General features: G+C 38.4%; 3 protein-coding genes across 7 annotated transcripts in view; 2 read left to right on the forward strand and 1 right to left on the reverse strand.

Moving 5' to 3' along the window:
• Positions 1-4,786, reverse strand: part of LOC124410021 (acetyl-CoA carboxylase) — a 23,418-nt gene extending 18,632 nt beyond the window's left edge. Inside the window, exon 1 of one of the 3 annotated variants that reach the window (XM_046888120.1) lies at positions 4,655-4,786. Coding sequence is in view for 2 of the 3 variants with exons in the window: in XM_046888122.1 (XP_046744078.1) it covers positions 4,655-4,731 (77 nt within the window). In the remaining variant the exon portion in view is untranslated. Of the gene's footprint in view, positions 1-377; positions 481-4,654 lie in introns of those variants that run through there. The other 2 variants (XM_046888122.1, XM_046888118.1) reach the window with 2 other exon arrangements.
• LOC124410029 overlaps positions 1-6,607 on the forward strand; it is a 12,778-nt gene extending 6,171 nt beyond the window's left edge. Inside the window, exons 1-4 of one of the 2 annotated variants that reach the window (XM_046888139.1) lie at positions 4,754-4,865; positions 5,541-5,593; positions 5,695-6,069; positions 6,150-6,607. In XM_046888139.1, coding sequence (XP_046744095.1) covers positions 5,543-5,593; positions 5,695-6,069; positions 6,150-6,476 — 753 coding nt within the window. In that variant the 5' untranslated portion in view covers positions 4,754-4,865; positions 5,541-5,542 and the 3' untranslated portion in view covers positions 6,477-6,607. Of the gene's footprint in view, positions 1-4,753; positions 4,866-5,540; positions 5,594-5,694; positions 6,070-6,149 lie in introns of those variants that run through there. The other variant, XM_046888140.1, reaches the window with a different exon arrangement.
• Positions 6,608-6,863: 256 nt separating this feature from the next.
• On the forward strand, positions 6,864-26,380 carry LOC124410022 (rho GTPase-activating protein 32). Of its 2 annotated transcripts, XM_046888125.1 has the most exons (9): positions 6,864-7,188; positions 12,549-13,025; positions 17,579-17,716; positions 18,193-18,594; positions 19,065-19,395; positions 20,078-20,411; positions 20,503-20,960; positions 21,159-21,421; positions 21,563-26,380. In XM_046888125.1, the coding sequence occupies exons 2-9, from the start codon at positions 12,957-12,959 to the stop codon at positions 24,293-24,295; spliced, it is 4,728 nt and encodes a 1,575-aa protein (XP_046744081.1). In that variant the 5' UTR covers positions 6,864-7,188; positions 12,549-12,956; the 3' UTR covers positions 24,296-26,380. The 2 variants fall into 2 exon arrangements, with proteins under 2 accessions (XP_046744081.1, XP_046744080.1); XM_046888124.1 differs by having other exon boundaries at positions 20,503-21,421.
• Positions 26,381-27,923: the final 1,543 nt, after the last annotated feature.

The following is a 27,923-nucleotide window of genomic DNA, read 5'->3' on the forward strand; positions in this document are numbered from 1 at the left end:
TAACCGCATGACACGATAGAAATGCAAATTTATTATATACTCACTCACTGAACCCGCAACGTTCATAAGAGAAAAACAAGATGACTCGGACGATTGAAAAATACGATAGAAAATGAAATCAATGAAGGTAACCAACACACGTTAGGAAAAGCACACAGGCAAATATCCTGCCACAGAGGATAATGCCGTAGATGTATTAAAAAAAGAAAAAAAGAAAAAATGTATCCAACAAAAAATACACCGTCACCATGTAGAAAAATAACCCAAGAACCAAACTTTCCTCCAAGGATAATGAAAAAGTGCGTGGGACTTTGCCAGGATCCACTTGACGTTACGTACGTATTATATGTATATCGCATGCAAACTCTCAATTGTACCCGTTATCGCAGATAGAAGACTTCGTAGCATTTACACGATCGATGCGAAGATTTTCACCTCGATTAGAAATCCTTGTTAGAAAGTAAAATCACTGCTGGTAATTGATGACTAGGAAGACGGAGATCCTTGAAGACGGCGATTGGTCCTTGACCATCTTCTTGCGACGAAGATCCTTGACGGTTGCTGAGGTTCCTCGTGGTAGAGAAAATAATGCCCCCAACGTACTCCTCGAGATAAATTGAACGAATCAAGCGCGAAGAAATGTGCGATCTCTCAATCGTCGAGGCGAGACTCCTTCCTTGGTCGAATGTCGATCGGGTATGACTCGATTGTGCGGCACTAAATCGTCTTCAGCAGCGCTAGGTGACACGGACCGATAACCGGACGCTGGTTCAGGGGTCGTCGCTGGTCTTGACGTTGCGGTGTGTCTGCGACGACCGTTTGGTGTAGGTGCCGATCAGTCGAGGCTCATTCGCATCACGCTATTTTTTTACGCAGCCCGGTTCGATCGTCTGATTACCGCGTGCACATTGCGAGAAAAAATAGCATTCGTCAACGATCACGATGCTCCTCCAGTAATCGCATGATTCGCGCCACGGCATCGTCTGATTATATCGTCGAGAGTCTGAACCCCGATAACCCTATCTCGTAAGAACTTTAAGCCACATCGTGTCCATCCACCTTGAGCGGAAAGAAGAAGTTTGCCTGTGAGTTATCACATTCCCGGCATGTAAGCTCTCTCCGTATAAGTGCACACATGTTTAGATTCATCCGAAAAGAGGCTGACGTCGTTCTCGTTAGCATTACCATATCCAATCGTAGGTAGTTTTGGGTTCGATCTTAACGGCTGGAATGGCTTTTCTTTCGACACGCTAGCTGGGCGTAATCGTACCTCACACTCGATTCACTTCACGATTTTAAATGGACCGGATTATCTTCCACAATTTTTTTCTTTTTCTTTTTCCACAGTTGAGTTACAGACAACGGATTCGCACAGTTCACTTCGTTGGTCAATCGTGCCATGGAATCAGCACTTTTCCAAATATTTGTTTCGATCCTTCACTAACTGCTGTAGAAGCGACAATTGTTTTCACGTTTTCTTTTTTCCTTCGTATAAACAACACTGCGGATTGTTAAAATGACTTGACGGGGCTTAAAGATACCACACTATTAATTGATTGAGCAAATTGATGCAGGGAAGAAAAGGTTAAAATGTGAGGGATAATTAAAGCAGCTGCGAATATTTGACCGTGAAATATTAAGTAATAATGTAATCATTTTAATCTGCAGATTGTACGGAGTTAGAATCGTATCAACGACGAGGAGCGGGTTTCAAGATAAGCTATCCATATTATGCACACATCTTACATTATATATAAACACATGTACAAAGCTTACATATTCACTTTTGTTAGTAAACGTGCAGGGTTCAGCATTTTTTTATGTAATGATGCGGTTGATGTAAAGCGTACAACAAGTTTGGCGTGAGATTTGTTACGTTTAGTTAAAAACTGAGACTACGTTGGACTTCACAATTTTTTAATGACAGTTGCGTTCAGCTCAGCTCATTGTCAGTCATGTTAAGGCATCAATCGATTGGGATTGGTGAATATCGTGCCTATAACTTATATGCTGCAGGTTTGAAAAACGAACGAATCCGTGAATATTACTGCAGCTAATAATGCGTACAATTCACTCGAATTTTGATATGCCGTCGATACGATACGACCAACTTTCACCGTCTAACACGCACCTTTAGGGGACGCGGATTTGAAGAGATTGAACATCACAGCTTCGTGGCTGAGGACCAACTCACGGCGATTTCGAATCTCAAGTTGAAATCTAAATTCAGTATAGATCGATGTATAAACTCAATACTTTCTTGAAGAAACGTATAATATACATGTATATTATGTATATTCAAGCTTGTTACGAAATGGCAGTCTAGAAAACTGAGGTCTAATATCTGTCCTCGATATTTCATCTTGTGACACTGAACTGCGTCTTTTCATCACGGATGGCCAATTGATCGAGATACTCACGCGACATCGCTTAATTCTGATTTCACGGTGCTGTAGAATTTTTTCAACATGATATCAATACGATAATTCGATTATGAATGAATGTACACACGCGCTTTTACTACCGGACTTGCAGCGATTCCGTTTGATAGTCGTGATCGAATATAATTGAAATTTATTCAAACCCCGGCACAGTTTCTTATAGCTATCAAGCTGGTTTCCATTAATAATCCAAGGTAAAACCCACCAAAATACAAAGTCGATTGCTCCTCGACGACTAATGGAAAAAAAAAAAAAAAAAACTTTCCCGATCAATAAACACAACGTGACTTTCCTTTGATTCCTATTTTCTCTCTTATCAATTTCCGCAGTTTATCTTCTACATTGCATGACGCCGATTCAAGCACGTAGCCTGAACTTTCCATCCAGGATGACGCTAGCCCGAATATTGATAGAACTCCATAGAACGCGAGAATTCTACTTTGTACTTTTTCAGATCGAGAGAAATTTCAAACATAACAAAAGAAGCGAAAATTCTAAGCTGCATGTAAAATAGAAAACGTGTAGCGGAAGAAAAAGTTGTGTATTTTAAGATAAAGTGTCGAACTTGTATGTAGGTGTGTTACATGTGTCGGCTTATCAGCGTGTAGTCGTTGCAGTTTGTTTTTCAATAAATTACATCAGACCTTGTCCGATGAACACGCGAGTAATCATTTTAATCACAAGTGATATAGATTTCTCCCTCCCGACCTATATATATATATATATACCCGACCTATACGCATGCATACGAACGCAATTGAATATGACCCCTGCTTTCGTTGAGACACGTGGTATGTAGATGAGTAAAATAAATCATGGGAGAATTTTACGGGCGAACCACTTCGATTCGTTTGTATAAAATTACATCACAAGAGTGATGTACAATGTTCAGTAAAAAAAGAACGTCTTAAAAATATTGGGAATCCCCCTTTTTATTCCTACTTGCCTCGAAACAGGTCGTTTTATCTGAAGTTCAACCTGTGTACGGGTTGTTGAACGGGGAAGAAGAACGGAAAAAAGATCAGTCTTTCCTCTACCTACGTATTATTGAATAACTCGCTGTATAAATACTTCCCTATATCATCTGACCACACATTATACGCTTGGAAAGAGTAAATAGAACCGTGAATTTTAAAGAGAATGAAAAAGTACCACCTGCGGAAACTTTACTGATAAGCGAAACACCCACTGTAATTGTGTCACTCGAATAGCTAAAAATCGCACTACGAGTTTCAGACGTATGCTACTATTTATCTGACCTAGCCACATTTACAATCGCCGTAGACCCAGATATGATTGCGTGAAGAATACTTCTGAGTTCCTAATGAGGTAATCATGATAATGATCTGCTGTACCATAAATCGAAATGGCTCAACCGAGTGTCTTATTCGTGGCCACTGCTGTTCAAGCCTTTAAGGCTCGTTTGTTTACCCTCAAATACGCAAACGAAATGGACAAAAAAAAGACCATTTATAGACTGAAGGCTTGAGATTTAATCTTGGCTACAAGATAATTGTAACGTAGGTACGTGAAATTTTTCAACGTGATTCATCCATCGATTCGGTGATCGTTTATAGGCAGGTTCGCGGAGACCAAGACCTTGAACGGTGCACACAGGCGAGTGGCAATGATTTTGAGATTCGTTGACAAGTTGGTATGCGTGTTTTGTAGCGCCCTACACACTCCTAAGTTGACGCTTATCACCTATAATTGTAAGACTGACTCGACGTGGTTGAGATAAAAATAGTGAAATAATCGACGTAGGTAGAAAATTATAGGCGTATTATAGGTGGCCACATTTGAGCTGGATGATATTGTGAGTACATATTGGGATAAAAATGATGCACATGTTGTGTATGACGCAAGTTTCAAACACATGATAAAAATGCTCTGAACATAACGCAGGCAATAGTATTAGTTGGCGTTTGGACAACGTAGCGATATAGATTTTCACAGGATAATCAAAAGATTGACAGAAGGCTCCGATTGGCTCGGACTCGGGTCAGGCGACTCATAAATCCATGCTATTGGTCGGCTGGTCACGTGTTGTATGTATGTACCGTTTCCTTGGAGCACGCGTCATCAAATTATCCAAGAATTCCGCAGATTTAGTCGGAGTCATGACATAAAAATTGTTAAAGATTCACCCGGCTTATCATGCAGTTGAATACGGTTAATAACCAACACTTTGATTTGTTCTAGCAACTACTTACCGGTGACGAATCTTCCGTGGCGGAGTCGCAACCGCCTCCTGGAGGTTAGGTTCAGCTTTCTTTTCCTCCCCTGACATTCGACTTTCTCGACTGTACAAATTCACAAATTGTCAATCCCACCACCGGCTTAGCACGAGTCTGCTTTGGCTCAATACCCAATGATTGGAACTAGTTTCTAACTGATCGGCCGCTGTCACCGTTTCCGCATTAGGTTTAGTACTTATTTATTTTCATTCCATCTACTTTATTACTTTTTCTCTAGCACTCATACGGCAATCGTTGTGCCCGAGTACACTCGCGGTAGTACGGTACAATGCGATTTTACCCACACAACTTCACCTGCACCTACACCTACCTATCTACCTATTAAATTTACCAACCATACCTTTTTCGTGTCCACATAACGTGCATGTATTGGCAAATAAACGCGGGGTCGTTATCGACGGAGAAACGTTTTTTGGTTCGTTGTTTACGCGTCAGATGTCATAAAGCGTCGGGAAACCGGAGGAATCGGACTTTTATAACGTCAATAATATTCAACAATGCGTTTGACATGCGCGCGTCAAGTCACGCCCCCTTCAAAATTTTCAATTTTACCTATGCAGGGCTGTGTTTATACTGTGGTTAATAGTTCCGCTGATTTGAAATTCGTTTACTTTTCAATAATGCTTGTCTTATATTTGTTATGTATATACACAGAATTTTTTACACGACAAAATTTTTTAATACATTTTTTAGTACAAATGAGAAAATTTGTTGAACATATGTTTCATTGAAGTGAATGTTTAATTGAAAAGAAAAAATTCCACTCCCCTTATTTCTAAGGGAAATCTATCTTTGAGTGTTGATATTTCAATCTTAAACGCATTTTCGATTCTAATAACAGGTATGGCGCAAAGTACAACAAGTTCTCACTCACTTGCGAATGCTGTAAAAATGGTAAATATAAAATGGTCACACCTGTTCGAGTAAGATCGATGCTGCATCTTCCATCATTATTCTCGATCAATTCAGTTTGTATCGCATATTATGTTTTTCAGATTCTAAAGCACTTTTTGGGTATGCAAATAACACGTAATTCGAAATCATCGCTGCATAGGGGTTGTTTAGTAATAGATATTGAATTACGTGCTAACAAAAAGCGTGATTTATACGCTGTTCAAATGACGCACTGTGGCTGCTGGACTAATAAAGGAGTCCAAAATTTATTCGAAGAATTGTGTCTCCTAGTTAAAAATGGATTGCTGCCCGATAAAGCGGTGCTGGCTCACGCGTTTACGAGAAATTCCGGAAATACGGAAGAAACTAGTTATATCATAGAAGGAGGGCCGATTTTTGGTCAAAAAAAGACTTTGTTGGACAATCCAATAATCCATTTTCCGTCATTTCGAAACTACGTCTTGATCAAGTTACAGGTAAATGTGAGAACGTATTATACAAACTATTTTTATGGTTGTTATACGCTGCTGCATTATAATTCGTGTGATTTTTTCAGTACAGAATCTCGTCCGATTATCTATTAGAATTCAAGGAAATACTGATCTGCGAATTCAACACATTAAGAGAGTCCAATCCCGATGTAAAAATCACGTTTTACTATGACAAGGACGTTTTCTACACGAATCACGTTCAATCTGACGACGACTTTCAAGACTGTCAATCACTGAGCATTTCATTAATATCTATCGTGAAACAAAGTATGAATAACAAATTTAAAGAACGTTGCTTAAATACTGTCGGCGTCGACAATGCACATGAAGCGCAGAAGATTCTTGGAAGAACACTCTTCTCTATGACACACGAGAACTATACGATTCCGTGATGTAACATGATACATTAAAAGACGAATAATATTTTTTTTAATACCCAATAACGCAATAATTATCTTACAATAAGAATATATCATGCGATTATATCCATTAAAAACTCTGACAGATAATCGTGTACGTCCAAATTAATAAATATTTTTAGTTACACCAGCTTGTTTCATATCCACGGTAATGGATAAATGAGAATTGTCTATCTTTGTTTTCCTTTATACGCGGTGTAATCCGTCAGGAAAAACAAATGAAAATTGCAATTGAAAAACGCAAATTTCCCATTGTCTCATGAGAGTTTAAAATTGGCGGGTATCCCGCCGCAAGTATCGCCGGGAAATATTGGTTGGAGCGACAATGGCGCCGCAGAGTCGGTGCGCCTCATGTATTTTTCCCAGTCGCGCGGTCAGTCGAAACAGGTCAGGTTGGGCAGGTTCACTGACAGCGGTGTTACGAAAAGCAGCGTCTGTCGTTGCTACACTATCGAATGAAATTTTAATATCGTTATTGAGAAAATGAAGGAGGCCCGAGTGAGTTCTATCTCTGAAGCAGGCGCTCCGACAAAGTGAACGGGTCGAGGAGAAAGAATCGTTGTGAGAAATCGAGGGGCGCGTATTAGATGCAGTGAAGAACGAGAGTTTCCCTACGCAATACAGTTCATCCAATCCATCCGGCGAATGTGTGTGCTGCTGGTGCCGCTGGTGTTATAGGTTTAAGGTTTGTGTTTCCCCAGTAGTTCTCAACTCGGGAGTGGTGATTTTATGCAGCAAATGCATGTGGGCGTGATAAATATGACTGACACCCAACCTTGCCTCAAGATGTTCTTGTTTATTAGCATGCCAGTACAGTTTCAGTTTGCGTTATGTGGCCTTATTTGACTCCAAGATATCCGTTGCATCACGCGCTATTCACAATTCACCTCATAAAGTATTCCATGTAAATAGGTAGGCACCCACACGCACGTACGCACCTGTCCCCTCATCAAACATCATATCAGTTTTGTCGATGCGATGCATTACACGCACGACGCACACGCATGTATGTAAAACCAAACCGTATCTTAGTTCGTAACTAAATGGCGGATTATAATGCTGCTCGTTGTTACTTTTCTCATCCACAGTTATTACCGAGCTCGTAGTATCTCTGAACCGACGTAACACCTACGTAGAGAAATGATATTCGACGCACTCCTCGGACCGAATAGAAATTGGGCCCTCTCGTTGATAAGCTTCTGCGATAGCGTAATGAAGTCTGAACGCTGCATCCGCAGCGGTGACGATCCCCTGCTGTCTTATCTATCGAGACCCTCAACCCACGTAATTCTCTCCGGAATCAGATACCTGCTTGCTGCCTATACTATTTTGGTCCGATATCGTTCGTGCGAGGCGACAGATGCGTTCGCATATGTAGGAAATTAATGCACGATAATGAAAACGATATCTCACACGGTTACCGAGAGAGAAAATCCGTTTAAACGAGTTTCCGTATCAAATTTTTTTTTTTTATTTCTGTTTGAAAATTTTTCTTTGATATCGAGATTTGATATACACACATCCATATGCGTTTGCACGTAAAGCGTCAACGGGCCTGGCGGGGGGGGGGGGGGGGGGGGGGGGGGCAAATGGAAACAAGGCCTCCTAGAAAGTTGCGTTTATCGATCACGAGCTCAATTTCCGGTATATGTATCTGTGTAAATTGAAAAACCTGAAGCGTTCAAAGTTTAAAGAATGTAAGAAATTAGTTAATGCCGGGAAAGTGTCTGTCTAATTGTACCTTTTGACCTGTTCACGGTTTGCCCTCTTTTTTTAAGGCGGCATGATGAACAGCATGTCCGTCTTAAGCGGTCAAAATTTAAACGATTTCCCGTCGTTGGGGGACAGGATGTGATTCAGTACTCAAGTACGTGTTTTCCATAGCAATTTATCCAGTCCAGACTGAGCTTTATCGTTTGATGTGGTTATGTCGGTGAATATGTCTCAAAGACTCGGTTTAAGACACCTCTCATAAAAATGTGGTACAGTGTTTGTTCGCACCAGCAAATTATCCAAAGTTTGATTGCGTTTCGTGATTTTTTAATCGTTCAAGCAGAAGCGCATTACCGCGCTGAATAGAATTCTAACTGTTGTTCAAACACTTGCTGAAATTATCTACCTACACGTACGTGCATTATGTGTTTAAAGTAGTACGATAATTGCTTATCGATTTAGCTGAATCCAATCAAAGCTACCGTACATAAAAAGGTGTAGGAAAAGAAATCGGGAACAATACGAGATTCCTCCGAGTCTTATTATCGGTTGCAGAGGACATTCTTACATAATGTATTACAATGTAACACAACGTGTAAGAATTTACGGTAGGAAAAGAAAAATCGAGTTTTACCCTATGAAACCGTGAATTCATGTTATGTGTATAGTTACCGTGTAATCATGTCTCAATACAGTACAATTGGTGCACAATGCGCAACGCGATCCATCGCTGACTGTGATAAAAGAGAAGAATAGAATGAGACGGAGAAAAAAAGGATGAAGAAAAAAATATGTGCGAGAACGGTTGACAGATTGTTTTCCACGAACACCTTCCTCTTGACAACAATCATTTATAAATAGATATTACACGTACACGTATTATAATAACACGTACTTTATACACTTTTGCTGCAATTCAAAAACGCATCAGGATTATAAGATTCCTCCAGTAATTATTCCGCGGTCAACATTCGATGTGTAATTCTTCGTACACGTGACAATAAGAATATGTAAATAATTTAGTAAAAAAATTCACCTTTGTTTTCATTCCTTGTCGCGTTATAGGCGAGAATCGAATCGAATGAAATAAAATTGGGAAAAAATTTGTCTATGATAACCCCTGTATTTGTATAGTACAATACAATCGCGTCAAACACCTGTTGGATGTATTGAGTAACGTTTATGCGATCGAGGCATTTCATTGACAGAATAACGTCAATCTTTTAAGTTACATACTAAAATATCGACTCTGTTATACGTACCTGTACGAAAACAGGGTCGCTTGTTGCAGGCGTTAGTGAATAACGATTCATTACTGTATATCCGGGGGAATTCCGGGTCAAGTTTAAATATTTTCCTCCGTACGGCTTAATAATTCATATCCTTAATAACAAAGAAGAAAGAAAGAAAGAAAAAATGTTAAATTCTGTTATGATATTAAAATGAATTTGATTTTCCTACTTGCGAGGATCACTTGCCGCTTTATCGCATGAATAATTCAATTTATACTTTAAATACGTATCCGTTATACGTTACGCGGTCAGGAATCCGTGCAGCTTACGGTCAACTATTTTCTTGCCCATGAAATTATACATTCACTCATAAGTGACTGTCTGCACGCTTCTACATACGAAATATTATACGTATATCGTATATCGTGCTGCTGTAGCAACGTGCGGATATGGGCAAGATTTTTTTCCCGGAGCTTAACGTTGTCTTTGTATTGTATTTTTGTACAGAGCCTCGTGCATCTTGACTGTAGCCTCCTTCTCATATGCGTTGCGCGTTCGCTACACATTACACACACACACACACACACACACACACACACACACACACACACACACACACACAATATACATGTATACGCGTCAAAAATAAAGGATAATAACAAAAATAGAAAAGAAAAGAGAAGAAAAATGTAAACGTCAACAAGGCGTATGGCTGGGCTACCGAGTTGATGAGAAAGTATGTAACTAAGAAGGATGTATGAACCTCCCTATGCTTTGTGGGAAAACGTATCGGTACACGTTACCACAGAACTGGTTAACGTTATAACGTCAGACGGATACAATATACGTTGTAGTGCCAAAACCGCCAATCGTCGTTTCTCGTTTTCCAGTGGCTGATAATAATTAGTCGAAACTCGAGGGACAACGCTTGAGCGATCAGAACTCGAATTTCACTTTTCTGAAACCACCGCGTTACAGTTGCAGTCCGCTGTGATGCGGTTCCTTGACACGAGAGCGTTGTTTAGAAATGATTCCATAAAGCAGCAGCAACTTTTTAATGAGAAAACCTGAAATTCCGGTATTCTACATACTTCCTTCCTGATTTTTTTTTTCTTTTTTTTTTTTTTTTTTTTTTTCTTTCCTTCACCACGACGACAAGTACGCAGATGGTTTTGAATTGTTTTATTTTTATTGCAAACGAAAGTGTCAAATGTTTTAGAAAGCTTTTATTATTATAGAATGCGCACGCTCTTTTTATCGAAATCGAGACGCTCGAAAATCTTCGTCGTGACTTTGTTTGCATGGATCATTTAACAAATATTTCGTACAAATTTTACGCTACGCTTTTTTAGCACAAGAAAACTTTTACGCTTATATCGCTAAACACCGACGACGATTGTTTCGTTAAGAAATTATAAAAAAAAAAAAAATGTGCTGCTCTGTTTTTCCACGTTTGTTTTTATTTATTCTTTTCCTTTTTTTTTTTGTTCTCTTCTCCCTTATTTCTTTTTCTTTTTTTATTCGCTTTTAACCGAACAAGGGGCGCCTTCTCTCTGCAGCGATATAACAAACTCTCTTTGTATACACACCCACACACCCACACACCCACACACACACACACACAAGTATTCTATGTATATAATCGCATACGTAGTACATATACCTCATACATACAGAGTACGATCAAATTTTATTAAGAATTATAACCGCTACTGGAGTACTCAATGCGAAGAGAAGCAACATGATTACTGTACATGTATGTATAATAATATACCGTCTATAGCTACAGATATACGTGACTGTTATTACAGCGTGTTGCATTATTATTCTTGTTGTTGTTGTTGTTGTTGTTGTTGTAAAAGATCGTTTAACCGTCTATAAGTAATTTGCACGAAAAGGTAAGTCGCATACATGAATTACTTTTAGTCTTGGCTATATTATACTCATTGCCAGGTGGAAATGTCAGTAATAATGATATAACAACAATAATCAGATATCTGCAGGATTTTATTAGCAAAGAAATAAAAATATTTGACTAGATATTCTACATACGTGAATTACTATGTGATTGTATTAATTATCTCATTATGTGCGTTGTAAATTATTATAACTATAATATGTCATGAAGAGACTGGCAAAACCTTATATTTCCGCAAGGTAAAAAGAGTTGAAAGCGATTAACTCGCGGTTGATAATGAAATTCTGCTGACGTGGCATTTTATGCACGTGGAAAAACGATATATCGAAGGATTAGGTTTCACGGAAAAATCGGCGCCGTCTATCACCCTTAAGAAATAATAGGCATCAATACTCGCTAAGTCCATTCGAGTTGATGGGCGAGGGTGGGTCGTCAGTCGTGGTAGGATAATAATCACGTCCGAGTCGATTCGCAGTTTTATTACATAAATGGATCATCTCTATTTTCATCACCAAGCAAATTCTGAAATGAATGGGAATCCATATATTATACTTTTGCTCGAGTAATTTTTCCCAATTTGTAATAAACTTAACCGAATATAGCTTAAGGAGCTGATAATTTTATCACATGGTAGACATTATGAAATTTTTATATTCGTTAACTACGGAGATCTCTTTGAAAATAGAAAAATAGAAAATACCGGAATTGTAAAGAACAGCTTAGACAATAATTCTTCATTTCAAATCGCATTAAAATGAATCTAAAAATATCAAACAGATTCTTTAGATTTCTTTCTACAATGACAGATTTTAATTTGGAATTCAAGTCGAATTTCTTTTTCTCTCATAAATATTTAACGCTACCAACATATTCAAAGAGAAAAAAAAAATAAAATTAAAGTAAGTGTTTGTTAATTCTCTGAATAAAATTAGCTATCGTAAAATGAAATCGAATAAATTTAATAGATTCTTAACCATTTTGATGAGGTTTGAAATGAACCATCGATATCTAAGCTTTCCTTAAGAATTCTATATATTTTGTAAAGAGATCATTATGAATACCCAAAATGCGAGTGCTTCTTAATACGCATCATTGATGAAAAGAATTGATTTCTGGCCAAGCAATTTCCCACAATATCATTCCTGTTTATCATTAATCGGTGTTATTGAATCTCATTTTCAGCCCCAAACCGCGGGGGAGAATCTGGATTGGAATACGAGCGACTACATTTGAGGCACGGCGCGTCGACGAGCCGATATTATCGCAAATTGTTGAAGGTCGTCGATAAAAACCGATTCAATAATGAAAAAATTAAGATGTTGGTCATTCGGGGGTATAAGCTGCAAGACCGATCATCAAGAAACGAGGATTGCGACTAGGACGACCGGAAACTGCAATGGCAATAATAGCTGCACGAACGCCGAATTAATACTCGTACGAACAACAGAAACGAGCAGCATCAGCGGCAGCGAGAATATGACGTTCGAATCGTGCAGGACAAAGTGATAGGTCACCCTGGCGTGCAGAAGGACTGAGGGGCTTCGTCGGCCTGGGTCATCTTCCTCTTCGGCTTCGGAGAAGTCCCAGAAGATGCCTGGACCGACGTCGGAGCGACCCCGTGCCCACAAGCTGACGGACATCGAGCCTCAAGCTGCAAAGGTTTTTTTATGCACTCTCTTGTGCACGCTTATTAAGCTTTCGTCTTCCTTTTTCTTCTTTTCTCTTAGACTTTCTTCACTTTGAGTTTATCATCTTTTCCCCGCGCACCCTTTACACATATCTATAGGAGGCTGAGCTTTTCAGTTATTCAACGGCAAATTGCTCTCTCTCTTTCTCTCGCGCGTTATCAATGCGTCGCATATGCATACATGATATAACGTAACATGCTCTCGTTTACTGCGGCTTATATCTGATGCTACAGGATAGCCGTAATCTTGACTTGTTTATTTAACATTTCTGGCCTTAGTTATAAGTTATCATATAAGTGTCACAAGTGTGCACTTGATGGAAAACAAGGCATTACTCAGTGATTATTTTTTATTTCATCCATTTTTTTTTTAATCTTCTTCGTCGTCTTCTCTCGTCTCTAATATGCATATCTCTATACCTATACACGTAGGCATTCAGCCTCATGCTGCAGACATTCGCGGAATTTCAATTTAACCGAGCTTGATAATGCTGGATATTGAGCGTGACCGATATGCGTGCATTATTGAAAACTTTTGTATGTCTACATGTATACACTATTCCTTACATTTTTCACTGCTCTGCGTTATAACTTTAATTTACCACACACCACGGTATTTACCGAGAAAAATTCTGTTTCTTTACAGTCATTCATTATTCATGCTTAATTTTTTTCACTTACCTATTCTTTGACACTTGCATTTTGCTCAGTTAATTTTTTCCTTCTCATCTACGGAATATTTATATTTGTCCTACCGTGTGTGTGTGGAACGAATTTCAGTCGCCAACTGACCCGCAAAGGAACGTGTCCATATAAATATATACGTACGGACCATTTTATTTTATGTAAATTATTATTATTTTTAGACCACGGAAGTCTGTTAGTTCTATTTACCACATCCTTGCCCTCCCATCTCAATTTTCCGTGTATAACGGGGAGGGAAATGCGAAGCCAGTGAGGAAATGACTGAACGAGCGCGAGAAGAACAAATCGATAACGTCAACTTGTGCGGTTGCTCTCTCTCTTACTCTCTCGTCCTTGCTATTTCTCTCCCTTTCTCTTTGACTGTGCCAGCATCCCAGATTACGTACGTTCCAGATGCAGCTGTCAAACTTGTTCGGCCAATAAAACGTGCTCTCTTGTTATTATTCTCGAAATATCTTCTTCGCCAGCGAGTGTGCGCACGGTGCACGTGATTTTGTTCGACCAACATTTTCCGCACTCGGCTTGATAACATATTGTTGCAACGTACTGCGGTCCAAAGTAGTTGTTTCAGATATTATGTTTGTAGAAGAAAAATTCATCATCTGATTTGATTTGAATTAAATTTTCATCGGCATAAAATAGCAACAGCGATCGACTATCAAATTTGATTTTGTTTTTTCTCGTTTACAGCATCATTTTAATATTATTCTTATTATTATAAATTTTATCATGCGTAAATATTCATTTTTGTAATAATTTCTGAGAGGCTAAACGTTTTAGAACCTGAAAATGGAGTTATAGTTTTGTAGTGATTTTGTGATCGATTCTTAACACATGCTTCGTGACGACAATACTTTTATATTCACGTTGGTGGCTTTAATTTTTTCTCAGACAAGAGTGCGAACATAATTTAACTGCACAAGATGGATATTAACCGTTACTTTAATGAGTCCCACGGATCATTTGTTGAGTTCTGCCTTGTAACGCTGCGTCTGACACGCTTGCGCTCCTGTCGAGATATAACTGATACTTATATGATGTGAGAAACCGGTATTGCACGAGCACGTATTAAAATAGTTGTAAAAACTTGGCTAATAAACAAGGAAACGAGTAATCCTCGTTATAAAAAAATTATCCTCGAAAATGAATAGGTATACATAATGTAAATGTATAATATGCAGCTTGTAAAGTAATAATATACAATATACCGTTTAATGTACAGTTGAGACCGTTATATACGTTAAACGTGTCTTCGGTTTCATCTTAGTGTCGAAAGTATCTGTAATAGGCGAAAAATTGATAACCATGAATCAATACAGCAGATTGCTGTGGGCGGATTTTTCTTTCCTTCAGGCTGCAACAGCTTATTCATCTCGACTCGTCGCGTCTCCACCGAGTCCGGCTACATTGTCGTAAATATACTCGACACGGGAATATCCGAACAGCCGAAAGACTGACCCAGTTTTCGTACTCTGCTTGCAATCAGCCGCGCTGCTATATTGTGCTTGAGATATCCATGCCGCTCCAGTTTAACGTCTGCAGTCTGCACCCTGTTGTCTGCCAGTCTGCCCATCGTTCGGCATAAATATGCTGTGTAACATGCATACACACTGGAAGAGGAGAGGAAGAGGGACATGCGCCATTAATTAATAGTATATTGTGTAACAAGGAGACAAACTCGGTCTTTTCGGGCTCAGCGTAAGTTTGCAATATGAGTCGTAGGTGAACCGATGATGAATATTGCAGATACGCGAGGCGAAAAGACCGTTGCCTCCTTGTTGCACACGATTCTTTATGTAACGAGAGTTTGTTACGCGTTTTTTCACGAAGCACGAAATTGAGGTTAGGATCGCGCAATGTCAGATTTGCTCGCGACAGCGCATGAGCGCAGTTCAGAAAATACCACTTGTAACTTCTAGGACTTGAAAGTGGTCTTTTCGGTACTCCGCGCATGCGCATTCGCAGACTCACACAACCGTCATTGAAACGGGTACCTTACTTTGTGTACGGAAAACGTTAATGGAAAACGCGCAAAACATGCTCGCGTCATGTAAATATATTTTTATGCAAGTACCGTGCCGTTTGCTAGCGTGTCTGCAGTAATGCCTTATACCCGCTTTTAAACGCATCGGGAATTTCACGCGATGCGAGAATAGGATATGCGACGACGTGTCTTCTCATCGACTCAGCAACCAGTCTGTATAGCAGCTGTTCCTACCGTCAGCTATCGAGAAACCACCACACACTGCACAACGGCTTAGCTGCGTATTTCATTAACGAAATGTTGACCCCGCAATTGAATCGGGAACCAGTTTTAATGTACCGCAATATATTAGGATTTCAAAAAAATTATCCGTAATTACATAAGTAACGAATAGAGTTAATTTTTTTCGTCAATCGCGACGATTTTCTTTCTCACATGACTATGTGAAAAGAGTTTTTATGCAATTGATTAGATTCGTTCCTTTTATCGTGTATTCGTTATTTGGCCGAGAATGGATACTTATATGTATCGCAACTGAAGGAGAGTTATTGATGTGTCCTTGAAATGTGTTTCAAAATGATAGGATTGAATATATCAGATGCGGTGTTTCGCAGCGTGGAGATCTTGAGATTTAATCTTTTGCACCGCTCGAAAGAATTACCAATTTAGTTTCAAATTCATGAAAGCGGAAACTTCGCAATGCTGAGCAAGTGCTATGTTCTTATTCCTTTCACTGCTGGCCAATTATGTAGTACCGAGGAGTACACGTTGTATTAGGTGTAAATAATTACGGTAGTTTAGATAATACGTAAAATATTTACCGTCCCATTTTTCAATACACCCAGTCGAGATTTTAAAAATCGTTTAAAAACCCACAAACATGTTCTCGACATACCTATATTCCTATATTTAAATAGTAGAAAATTGTGTCGTTTCAATTCACGCAGCACTTGCGTTTTTTTTAAGATAATTTTTCCGAATAACGTTGCAACTACGTTCTAGGTATTGGTATAATTGCGAAACACAATGAAGCACAATTAAGCCTAGACGGTTCAGTTTGCCGCGAGAAAGAGGAAAAGAAAAACTGATGGAAATAATGAAATGGCGATATAACGCTGGCGATGTTGCGCTGAGACAAGTGTATTATGCTAAGTACTGCTGGCCAGCTGGCTGACTCACTGGGAATGTCACACTTGACTAGAATAATCGTATATATTATACACAGACATGTTTTCAGGTTTTTTGTTACTGAAACATGATCCGTTCTATCGTTGCGAGTGTCTACCCAGTTGCCTCAGCTGTATACTGCTTGTGACAGCACGTCTTCTTTCTATTGATTAATTGTTCAAGGCATATTTAGTTACTTGTGTGGTATTAATAACTCGTGAGGATTTTTGACTTGCTCTGAAATTCATGCATATTACCTTGATCAATTTCTGTGCTCCGAACTATTCAGATCTCATCTTCTACCAAATGGGTTAATTTGGATTCACATATTCAACAGTGTTGAAAAAAATAAAAATATATACAAAGACGCGTATTCTTATAGACCCAGACCAATTATCCTCGATTGAACAAAGAGTTAATTTACCGATTCCTTTGAATTAGTCACAGACCCCTTAATTATTACGTATTCAGATGTTGTCTCTCCGGGTGCATCCACACAGTTGTTGACTTATATACATATACGTCTTCCTTCGCTAAATGAATCATCAGTCTGTAGTTTTAATTGCGTGAGTTGAGTTAATTTATGAACGCTCAATTGGTATTGAATACTTCGACTTGAAGATTTTAACTAACCCTCCTCATGTATATCAAAATTTATTTCCAATTCAGGAATTGGGAAACAACAAAACAGATGACTTGAGTACGCCAGGAAGTTCAGGGGCCAATATGGGCAGCATTGCAAGATTTCCAAAATTGGATGAATGTGCTCACTTTCACTATGAGCATGTCGAACTTGGAGCACTGGAGGTAAGTTGTGATTCATAAATTCGAAAAGTGTGAGAGATCGAAAGAGTAAGACTCTTCGGAGATCTGAAGAATAAAAAACAAATAACGATATTGTGATTCATTTAATTTTCTCTTTTTTATTAATGTTACAATATGTAATTGATGTCCAGTTTTGTTGTGCTCAAAGTGTATCACTGTTATAAATCAAATCAGCGAACATAATTTAAAATTATAATCCATTTTATGTAACGATAGAAAACCAAGTGCTGGTTGTTGCTTTCTCTGGTATTATAGCATGAAGTTAACTTCAGTTAATTGAGAGTATTCGGCGAGCACGGCTTGAAATTCTTGTCCAGAAGTATCTGTGTAAATAAATAATCGCGTTAACTTGAATTGATTGCATTTACATAAGTAATTCAGAATTACATCAGTGTTTAATATCGATGTAAGGTTCTTTGATAAGTTTAGTTTCTGACCAGTCCTCTTTCATTTGTAAGGTATCGGTTAGCGAAGATCCAAATGATGACATGTACGATGTCAGAGTGACTTCTGGTGACGCATGCTGGACCCTACAACGCTCCTATGAAAACTTTGTCATGTTTGACAAGCAGTTGCATCGATGTATATTCGACAGGAAGTTTTCATCGCTAACAGAGCTTTCCGACGATCAACCAGAGAATACTACGGTTGTGTTGAAGGATTACTTGTCCCGATTTTCACAGCTCAGTCATGAGGGCTTGAATTGTGGGCCTGTTTTAAATTGGCTGCAACTGGACAATAGGGGAAGAAGAATTCTTGTTCCAGAGGCTGATTCGTGTCCAATTAACACGCCAGCTGTGGCTGCAGCTTATGCTGTTAGGCCTTATGCTGCACAAGCCCAGGATGAGATTTCATTTCAGGTATATGTTACTCTTGAACTTTTTTAATGAAAATTAATTTTCAAGTTTGCCCTGTATAAGCTTCAGCTGTCAACTCGAATTTGCAGCAAGATCTGATATTATTACCAATGACTAAAAAGAATATTTTGAAGTGTGTGATACTGCAATAAAAGTGTCACTTCATATGAACGTAAATACTGTAATATGAAACATAATAATTGTCTTGAGAATGTTATGAAATAGCAACAGAATGTTGCGTATGAGACAAAGAATTGTTACGCGGTGTGACAATTTATTATTAAAGTAAATTTGCAGTGAAAAATTGAATACACAATCAATCTGGTGCTGTTTTCCCAATATTTTCCATCACTAAATTTAGTTTCTAACAATATTCAAAAATTGGGTTGCTTGTTTGTACGAATAAGGTTGAGAAATTTCATTTTTACAAAAATTTAACAGATACTCTATAATGTTGATTGAATGTTTTTTAGGTTGGGGACATGATCTCAGTAATCGATATGCCACCTCCTGGGGAAAGCACTTGGTGGCGCGGAAAACATGGTTTTGCTGTTGGTTTCTTCCCAGCAGAGTGTGTCGCTGTTATTGGTGACAAAGTGCCCCGTCATTTAACTGTTTCAACAACAGTAAGGTCGAAACTCCCAGTTAAGCCGGTGCTTCGAAAGCATGGAAAGCTGATAGCTTTCTTTAGATCATTTATACTCAATAGACCGTCAAGAAGAAGGCTGAAACAGTCGGGAATATTGAAGGAACGAGTTTTCGGATGTGACTTGGGAGAGCATCTACTGAATTCAGGTCAAGATGGTAAGTTTATAGTACATGATACTTTTATTTATAGTACATAGATCAGTTCGATCTGATTTCTTATTCAACATCTTCTTTTTGTTGTTGTTAGTGCATCGTGTTAGACTAACCGTTCTTCTCTTAACTCTTTAGAATATAGATCATATTGAGACGCAGAAAAGACCTTGTTATTAACAGTAAATGAATTTTGTTCTTCTATATTAGTCTACTGCGTACAGCAACTTGTTGTAGATGTACAAAAAATCTGAAGATATACCCAAAATAGTACATTACCAGCTCCAAAGAAACTATTCTCTGCGCGCAGTATGACGTTGGAATCAGTATATGGGATTGCTGTATGTCTAATAGCAGTTAATTGTTTCATTGTTAGTGTACAAAACTAAGGCGAACTGAAAAATATATCCTTATAGATGTACAGTTTATTTGCAATATCTTACACTTTGATTCCTATGGCTACTATAGCTGAGAAGAATAAAGAAAAAGAGGAAAAAATATAATGAAGTGAAAGAAGAGCGTCAATTATCTTCTGTCTTTCTGTCTTCATATCAATCATTCATTACGAAATTATAGCACATCATTTATTCAACTTTAAATGCAACTTTTTTGTTTGCAAATATTTAAGTCAATTTATTGATTTATTTCAATAAAGTAGTTCTGAATTTAATTTCATTTAATAATTTAGTACCAACGGTGCTTACCTGCTGTGCCAAATTCATTGAAACTAATGGCCTGGTTGACGGGATATATCGTCTAAGTGGAGTAACCTCTAACATTCAACGACTGCGGCATGCGTTTGACGAGGATAGAGTACCAGCGCTTCATTCAGATGAAAGTATACTGCAAGACATTCATTCAGTGGCTTCATTGCTGAAAATGTACTTCAGAGAATTACCTAATCCGTTGTGTACGTATCAGCTATACTCCGCTTTTGTTGGAGCAGTGCAGGCTGAAACAGATGCAGACAGACTGAGATACATGAGAGATGCAGTGCGAAAACTACCCCCACCTCACTATAGGTAAACATCTTTAATTATTTTTAGTACTTGACAAAAAGTACGTTCACATTCATCATTCAGTTTACTGATTTATGATATTACCTTACTACAGGACACTTGAATACCTGATGCGACATCTGGCCAAAGTCGCAGCTTGTGGGAAAGAGACTGGTATGACTTCTCGCAATGTAGCTATTGTCTGGGCACCCAATCTTCTTCGCTGCAAGGAGTTGGAAGTCGGTGGAGTGGCAGCTCTTCAAGGGGTTGGCGTGCAAGCTGTTGTTACTGAATTCTTGGTGTGTTATGCAGAGCTGATCTTTGGTGACGGTCCTGTCGGCAGGCCTAAATCCTTGGCTATTACAACACCGGCTAGACTTTTGAGCCTAGAAGAGGCTAGGAGTCGTGTGCTCCGTGGTGAATCTGATTACATAGAAGTTGGTGCAGGTCCAGCTGGCCTGCCTCTACACTATCATACGGTTATCGAATTGCCCAGGAAGAGACATGGATCAAAAAGGTCGCCGTCGTTGAATTGGAGAGCGCTATTCACCAGAGGTGGCTTGGGAGCTCGTGGTAAGGCCAGGCAAGCCAGAACTCCACCTCAAGTTGAGATTCCCAGTTCTCTAAACTCGTTACGAAGACTGAGGCCAGTTAAAAGTGCCGATAGTTTGGATGGCGAGGATAGTCTTGGGCCGCTTCTCGGACCACCGCCCATTAGACCCTGTGGTCATAGTCGTTCTATATCACACGATTCCTATTTTGATCACTTAGCGGATGCCCCCAGTTCTAATTCGCCATTGGACTTGTCAGAAATTCAGCTGAATTTTGATTTGGAAGAAAGGGAAATGAGAATGTTCTCGGAGGATGAAGGGGGAGGCATTGCGTCCATTGAGGCCTCTCCGAGAAGGCAACGGCCAGAGGGTCCACAATGCACAGCTGTTAGTGGAGGATCCAAAAGAAAGAGGTCCAGACTGGAAGAGCGGTTGCACTGTGACGTTGAGCTTCGATTCATTGATAGCCAAAGCCCAGATCAGGTGAGAATAATGCGAACCTTGATTTTTGTTCTGTCAATTTTCTCCGAGTCTCCATTATGTTAGACTGGTCTCTAATTAGGTTTGTATAAATTCATTTTGAATCTGACTCATAATCGGTATATCTTTCACATGCGCTTACAGGTCATGGTTTCGGCGGAGGTGCATGGCACGGAGACTCCTTCTCCTTTACCGACGCCAGGTTACTTGCCATTACTTTCAGAAGCCTCGACGCCATTAACACCTGCAACTTTACCAGGAACTCCTCCGTCTATTTCACCGAATCCAGCCAGCAGTTCTAGAATAAGTTTCAGGAGTTTTACATTACCCTTAGACATCAGCGACAACCAAAATAGTCAAGACAGATCAAAGAGGGTTACAGTTTCTTCTGATCGAATATCTAATTCTAGTCACAGACTATCAGCTAATTACGATAACGAAAATGACATAAAGTTATGCGACAGAATTTCAACTCCTGCCTCGGACCAAGATATGACACCTTGCGAGCGAATAACTCCGACCTATGACAGACTCACGGAATCTTATGACAGCAGAATAACTGCATCATCCGAGGGGCAAGAAATTTCTGAAGAATCTTGTCAAAGGGTGTTGGATTCACCAGATCAAGAAATGACACCTTGCGACAAAATGACGAGAGATAACAGTTGCACGAGTTATGATGGCACCACGTTGCCGTCTAATGAGATTCTTGAGTCTAGTTCAAGTTGTGAAAGAATACTGCCGTTAAGTCCGGTCAAAACAAGCTACGATCGAAGTATTCCACAATCTGATTCTTCAGCACATATTGATGATGATACGCAAGACAATCATCTGGAGTCTTCTAATTGCCTGACATCTTCAGAGCTGCAAGAGAACGCTTGTTCAGAAGATAGCAGTGGATCAATTCTGCATAGTGAGAATGTTTCACAAAGTACATCTCTTAGCTCCCAACCAGAAGAGTTAATCGTTGAAACGCTTAAAACTCTCGGTAGTGAACCGAGTAAGTTACCATTGACTAATACCGATCTCGATTCTCCAATGTCGTGTGAACAAGCTCTCGAAGACTTACCAGATTCTGGTTTTGTGATCTGTGACAGTTCTGACAGAATGCTTACTAATACAGAAACTCAACCAGTGACGTCAAACCCCAATGACTCTGGAGAATGGGTGATGGTTGAAAGAACATCCGAGTCTGGAGTCTCGCCAACAAGCGTTTCCAGTGATCTTACTGATCTTATACAGGAAACTGTGGATCCTGCTTTAGCGACGGATGCACCGCAGATACAATCCTTGTCCGAAAACATTTCTAGAACGTCGCTTGATCTCACAATGGGTTCGACTATTGCTACGGATATCGATACGTCTTGTATTGGTATCAGCGAATTGACAGACAGTCCTGTAGTACAGAAAAAAGAATCTGAAAACCTAGCATTGCATCAGATTGAAGCAAAGGAATGCAAAGAAATGATAGAGCATGATGAGCGTATTAGTAAAGAAAAAGTTTTCGTTTCTGGCGATCGTGGACAAGAAAATACTTGTGTGAATGGGACAAAGTTGTCTAGCAGCGTGCAGTTTGTGTTACGAGATCGATCTAGTACTTCTCACAGGGACGAAAATGAAGCAGAACTCGTTAGTAGGCGTTCACCTGCGAAGCATCAGTTGAATTTAGATTTGAATTGTGTGAAAAAACCACTCCACGAAACTCATTTCAATGATCCAGAGGTGTACTCAGAAAATGATGGCACAGCTATTGATGAAAACTATAGAACCAAGAGCGAAGGCTCTCCCAGTATACACACACCATTCAATCAGCTAGCTGATTTTCAATGTCAGCTTTCACCTGACAATTCCGACAAGCATCGAAATAGTTCGTACAATAATAAAAGTCCAGAGCATCAACAGTTTTACAGACAAACATCTGAAAATCGATTACATTGTCGCGTAAGTTCAAAAGTTCAACAAAACTATGATATGCCGAACAAATATCATTCTGAACATGTACATGAGGAAGAAAATTACTCAGATACGAAGCACGGTGACTCGCGACAATCGCAAGTGAATGTTAGAAAAACGTCGCACCTTTCTCAAAACAATGCAGAAGTAGTTATACCATCAGAAAATGCTGCAGAGCCATGCGAAATAGCACATGCCCCTGAGGGTGCGTCAGAAGCACCCTCTCTAGCTTCATCTTGTACATTTTCCAATGCATCATCACCAGTTGACGATTCCGTTGTGCTGCGCGACACAGCTGCGATCTTGGAAGAGTTGGCTCTGCAGAGATTATCAGGTGGAGGGACAAACGATATGCCCATTACTCCCAGAAGGAGATATGACTCTGAGGTAACAAGGGACCGTAGAAGCTTCGACTCTGAAATTGGACGAGAAATAGTCAGGGAACGTAAGATAAAACAAGAGTTAGATTCTGCCAGAGGGAAGTCCGAAGAACCCCCGAACAACGGATCTCAACATTTACCCCCGTGCCTGAGAGCTCGCCAAGCGAGAACCACGCGTGCGGCTCTGAGTCGTTCACTGGATGAAGCCAAGTTCAATCGAATGACCGGCGGCTCGTCCCTGCCGACGAAACAAGCCTCTGAAGACTCTCAGCATAGTTCTACGCCGAATGTAGGCTCTCAATCTTCTATGCTCTCGGCAAATAGCTCGGAAAGAACGTCACAGAAAAATTTGGGAGGTATTGATTTGGGGGATCCAAGGTGCAGGGAGAGAATAGAAAGATATAAAGAGGAAAGGAGAACTTTTCTAAGAGATAAATATAGATCTGAAAGCTTTCGAGGAGCAAGGTCGAGAGCTGATGACGAAGGAGAACAAGCTCTCTTGGCTAGATTAAAGCAGCGAGCTTCCAGGCCATCTCTTCATTGACCAAGTGATATTCATAAGCCCCGTACTCTCTTTATCTTTTTTAAATAAAGAGTCTATTGTATTTTACGAGAACCACGTTAATGTGGATCTATTATTTAACCGTTCTCAAAGTTTGACTGATTCTCTTTCAATCGATTAATCTGCCCAAATTTTTAAATAACGGGCTCATGCTTTTGTCACAGTCATGAATTATTGTGGCATTTAATGAAGTTTGTGACAATGATGAAGGAGAACCATCTGCGTTCCCCTTTGTTAGATCGGATTTAATTATCTGAGATGTACCAGAGCAGAAGTATGGATTTAGGTTCTATTTTATTTGGAAATATAATGCTAAACATTTATAAATATGGTACTTGTAATTCTACTGTCGCTATTGGTTTCTCAATCTTGATCGCGTTATTTTGTTGAAGATATAAAAATGTTACATCTACAGGTATGTATTCGGATTTCTTCAGATTCTTCTGGACTGAAGAGGATGTGTTATACCAAAAAAACACCCATTCCTCTTTAATAGCTTTATTACGCGACAACTGAGTTGGAATTTAACAAATTTTAATTTTCTAACTCAGATTTATTTTTTAATCCTGTAATGAATATTGAGTACAGACCTTTGTTTTTACCTTTCATTATGTTACCAATTAAATTCATACTGATTATTAATAGCGATAACTTTGATGTTCGAAGTCTGAAGGTTGTGTTTGCTTTAATAATTATTAGCCAAAGGATACAGAGTTATCCATACCTAATGACACCATATATCTTATTTCGTTAATTTTTATATTACGTCAATGTGTTTCCTCTTACAATGTATTTATCATTCAATTATTGATAGATTTCATATACTACCCAGAGCTCTGGTGCGTTTCAATACTTACGTTAAAAATTTCGTCAGCAATTGAGAAAATGAAAAACAAATTTTTATAATTTACGTCTATATTAAGTTAAGTATTTTATATAATGTATGTAAGAATGTTATTAATTTTTCCTATTATGGACAGGTCCATAGTAATATTAATGTGTTTTGTACATGCTAGTTTTTAAGTACGAGTAAGGTCAACGATCTAATATATTGACTTGAAGTTAATTCATTCGTTGAATCAATTGCTGGTGAAAATTTTTCACGAAATCAAGATTACTATTACAAGTTCAATAATTTTTTCATAGGTACAATTATCCACATATTTAGACTAATGCATTATTCAAGCCGCCAAATCGCGATTCTACCGTTCGTAGTATGGAAATTTACATACAACGTTTTATTAGCTTTACTATAAATATACTAATGCCGTTAACGAATACTCCAAAAATATATTGACAATATGGTGTTTGTGGAGAATGCCGTGCAAATACATAAAATATTATATAATAGGTATATATAAAAACACAAACAAGAAATCTCTCCAATAAAAAAATCTGTAGGCAACAAAAAAACCGGACCATAAATGTTCAGCCATTAAGTCTTATTATTAATAGTATGGTATCTCGTGATGATAGTACATAGTTATAAATGTATCAAAGATAGTTAATAGGATAATTGGAAAGGTAGGCTATTGAACTGTCTAAAAATCGCTTTAATTGGTAAAATTTTTTGCCTGCTTTGATATTTAAGACCATGACTTTATTTACAACTGATTTTAGATTCAAGTTTACAGCTTTCTGATCAATATTAAATACTCTCTATTATTTTTTCGCCTCCTAAAATTCAGACGTTTTCCACGTTCGAGCAATCCATAATTTCACGAATCATATAACGTCATGGTACTTATCGATAATGATTATTCCACTCTATATATTTATATTGCAAAAACAAAAGTTTCAAGATTTGTCTATCGTAGTAATAACTCTCATAAGGTAATCCAGATATTATTAATGCTGTTAAGCTCGCCATCTAATTATTCTAAATCAAGTTAAAAATTATAATCAACTTTCCAGTCTAATCATATGTGACGGTACATAACGCAATGCGCAATACATACCGGAAAGATATTTATTTTTAATAATTTGAAATTCGTGAATAGTGATTATATTCATTTTAGGATTATAGGCAATTACCAACAAGGCTTTACTGCTGGCGATAATATTATACGGACAAAATTGAAGATTGAAAAAAATTCTCTTAGCTAGAGTAGCTAGATATAATAAGAATAAAGGCTAATGTAACTACATCGTTTAATAGTAATCTTGTTTTTTGACGTATAAGAACCCGCCGTTCATCGGCTTCGATCGATTTGCGTCACTTTATTAATTATCTGATATGATAGATGTTTTGTTATTATTGAAGAACTGTTTGGCTCATTGCATTATTATTATATATAAATAAAAATATATGTAAACAATTATAAATATTATAAATATGCAGATAAAAGTTAGACTCTTTGAATTTCTCTTCCAAATCCAAAGAATTTTCTATCTGCATGTATAGTATTTAAAGTAATACTGGACATTATAAAATTTATCCATCGCGGTTATTGGATTATAAGATTTGACGATTATACATCACATGTTGCTCAATAACATAGATTTTGACAACATAACTCAACAATTCTGATGTATATAAACAGAAAACGATAAAAATTATTCACATTTCAAAATGGAGCCGAAAGTAAAGTACCTCTAATATATCTTTATATCATTACAACATTTCTATTAATTTTAAATTCAACAGATACGATTATTGAAAAGTTCTCTGTAAAAATAATCCTCTTTAAATTTCCTCAGCGATGTAAGAGCTGATCGTGAGCCAATTGAGTATGACATTTTTCTCACATAGAATCTGATCTATACTGCACTATAAGGCTCTGTAAGTGACCGTTTGAAAAAAAACTCGGCTAACCCGATATTACACGGGATGAATAGCTTTTCTAGAGTATTCCAAGTATTTGACGGAGTCTTTAGAAATTTATACTTGTGAAACTTTGTATAGAAATCCTTCAGTCTTATACTTTCTATAACAACGATGATAGAGAGTGGTTGAGGGTGAGAGGTCCCCGAAGGACCCGTGGAGAATCCGGGGCCTTTATGTCGGAGCGGAGGTCTTCTAGAGGTGCTCTTGAAGGGTACTCGACGTCCACTTTGGAACAGGAAGCTTAGAGGTGACTGCTGAGTGAGGACGCCTTCGTGACTATCGTGGCATCTCTCTGGGTAATTATTTTTAAACACGTCGTGGAGATACGAATCTTCTCGCCAAACAAACACTAAATATCTTTCCTATCTCTAGTACCTTCTATATACGTATAACTAAGTAACAATACCACTAATTGGTACTTTGAAACGTGATTTAGGGATACGTAAACTGTGCTGAAATCACTTTTAGAATGAGAAATTGGGTTGGCACCGCAATCCGATCAAGATTACGGACGATCTGTTCTTTCGCCGTGGTACCGTTATTTTTGCTAAACAGTTGGAAGAAATAGTGAAATAAACGAACAAGATATATTTAATTTCCGATTGCATTACTGTCGGCTAATCCATAGGATCCTGCTAAACATTTAAATCTCTATTTATCCGCAAATATATATCTAGATTGAAATCAATACAAAACTAAGAGTTTCCGCATACATATAGTTGTAATTATAAATGACACCAATGTTCAGAGTCGTGTACAGACTTATGTTAGGTATGTACTCTA

The sequence above is a fragment of the Diprion similis genome, chromosome 8 (assembly GCF_021155765.1).
Source record: "Diprion similis isolate iyDipSimi1 chromosome 8, iyDipSimi1.1, whole genome shotgun sequence".
In the NCBI taxonomy this organism is placed as follows: domain Eukaryota; kingdom Metazoa; phylum Arthropoda; class Insecta; order Hymenoptera; family Diprionidae; genus Diprion; species Diprion similis.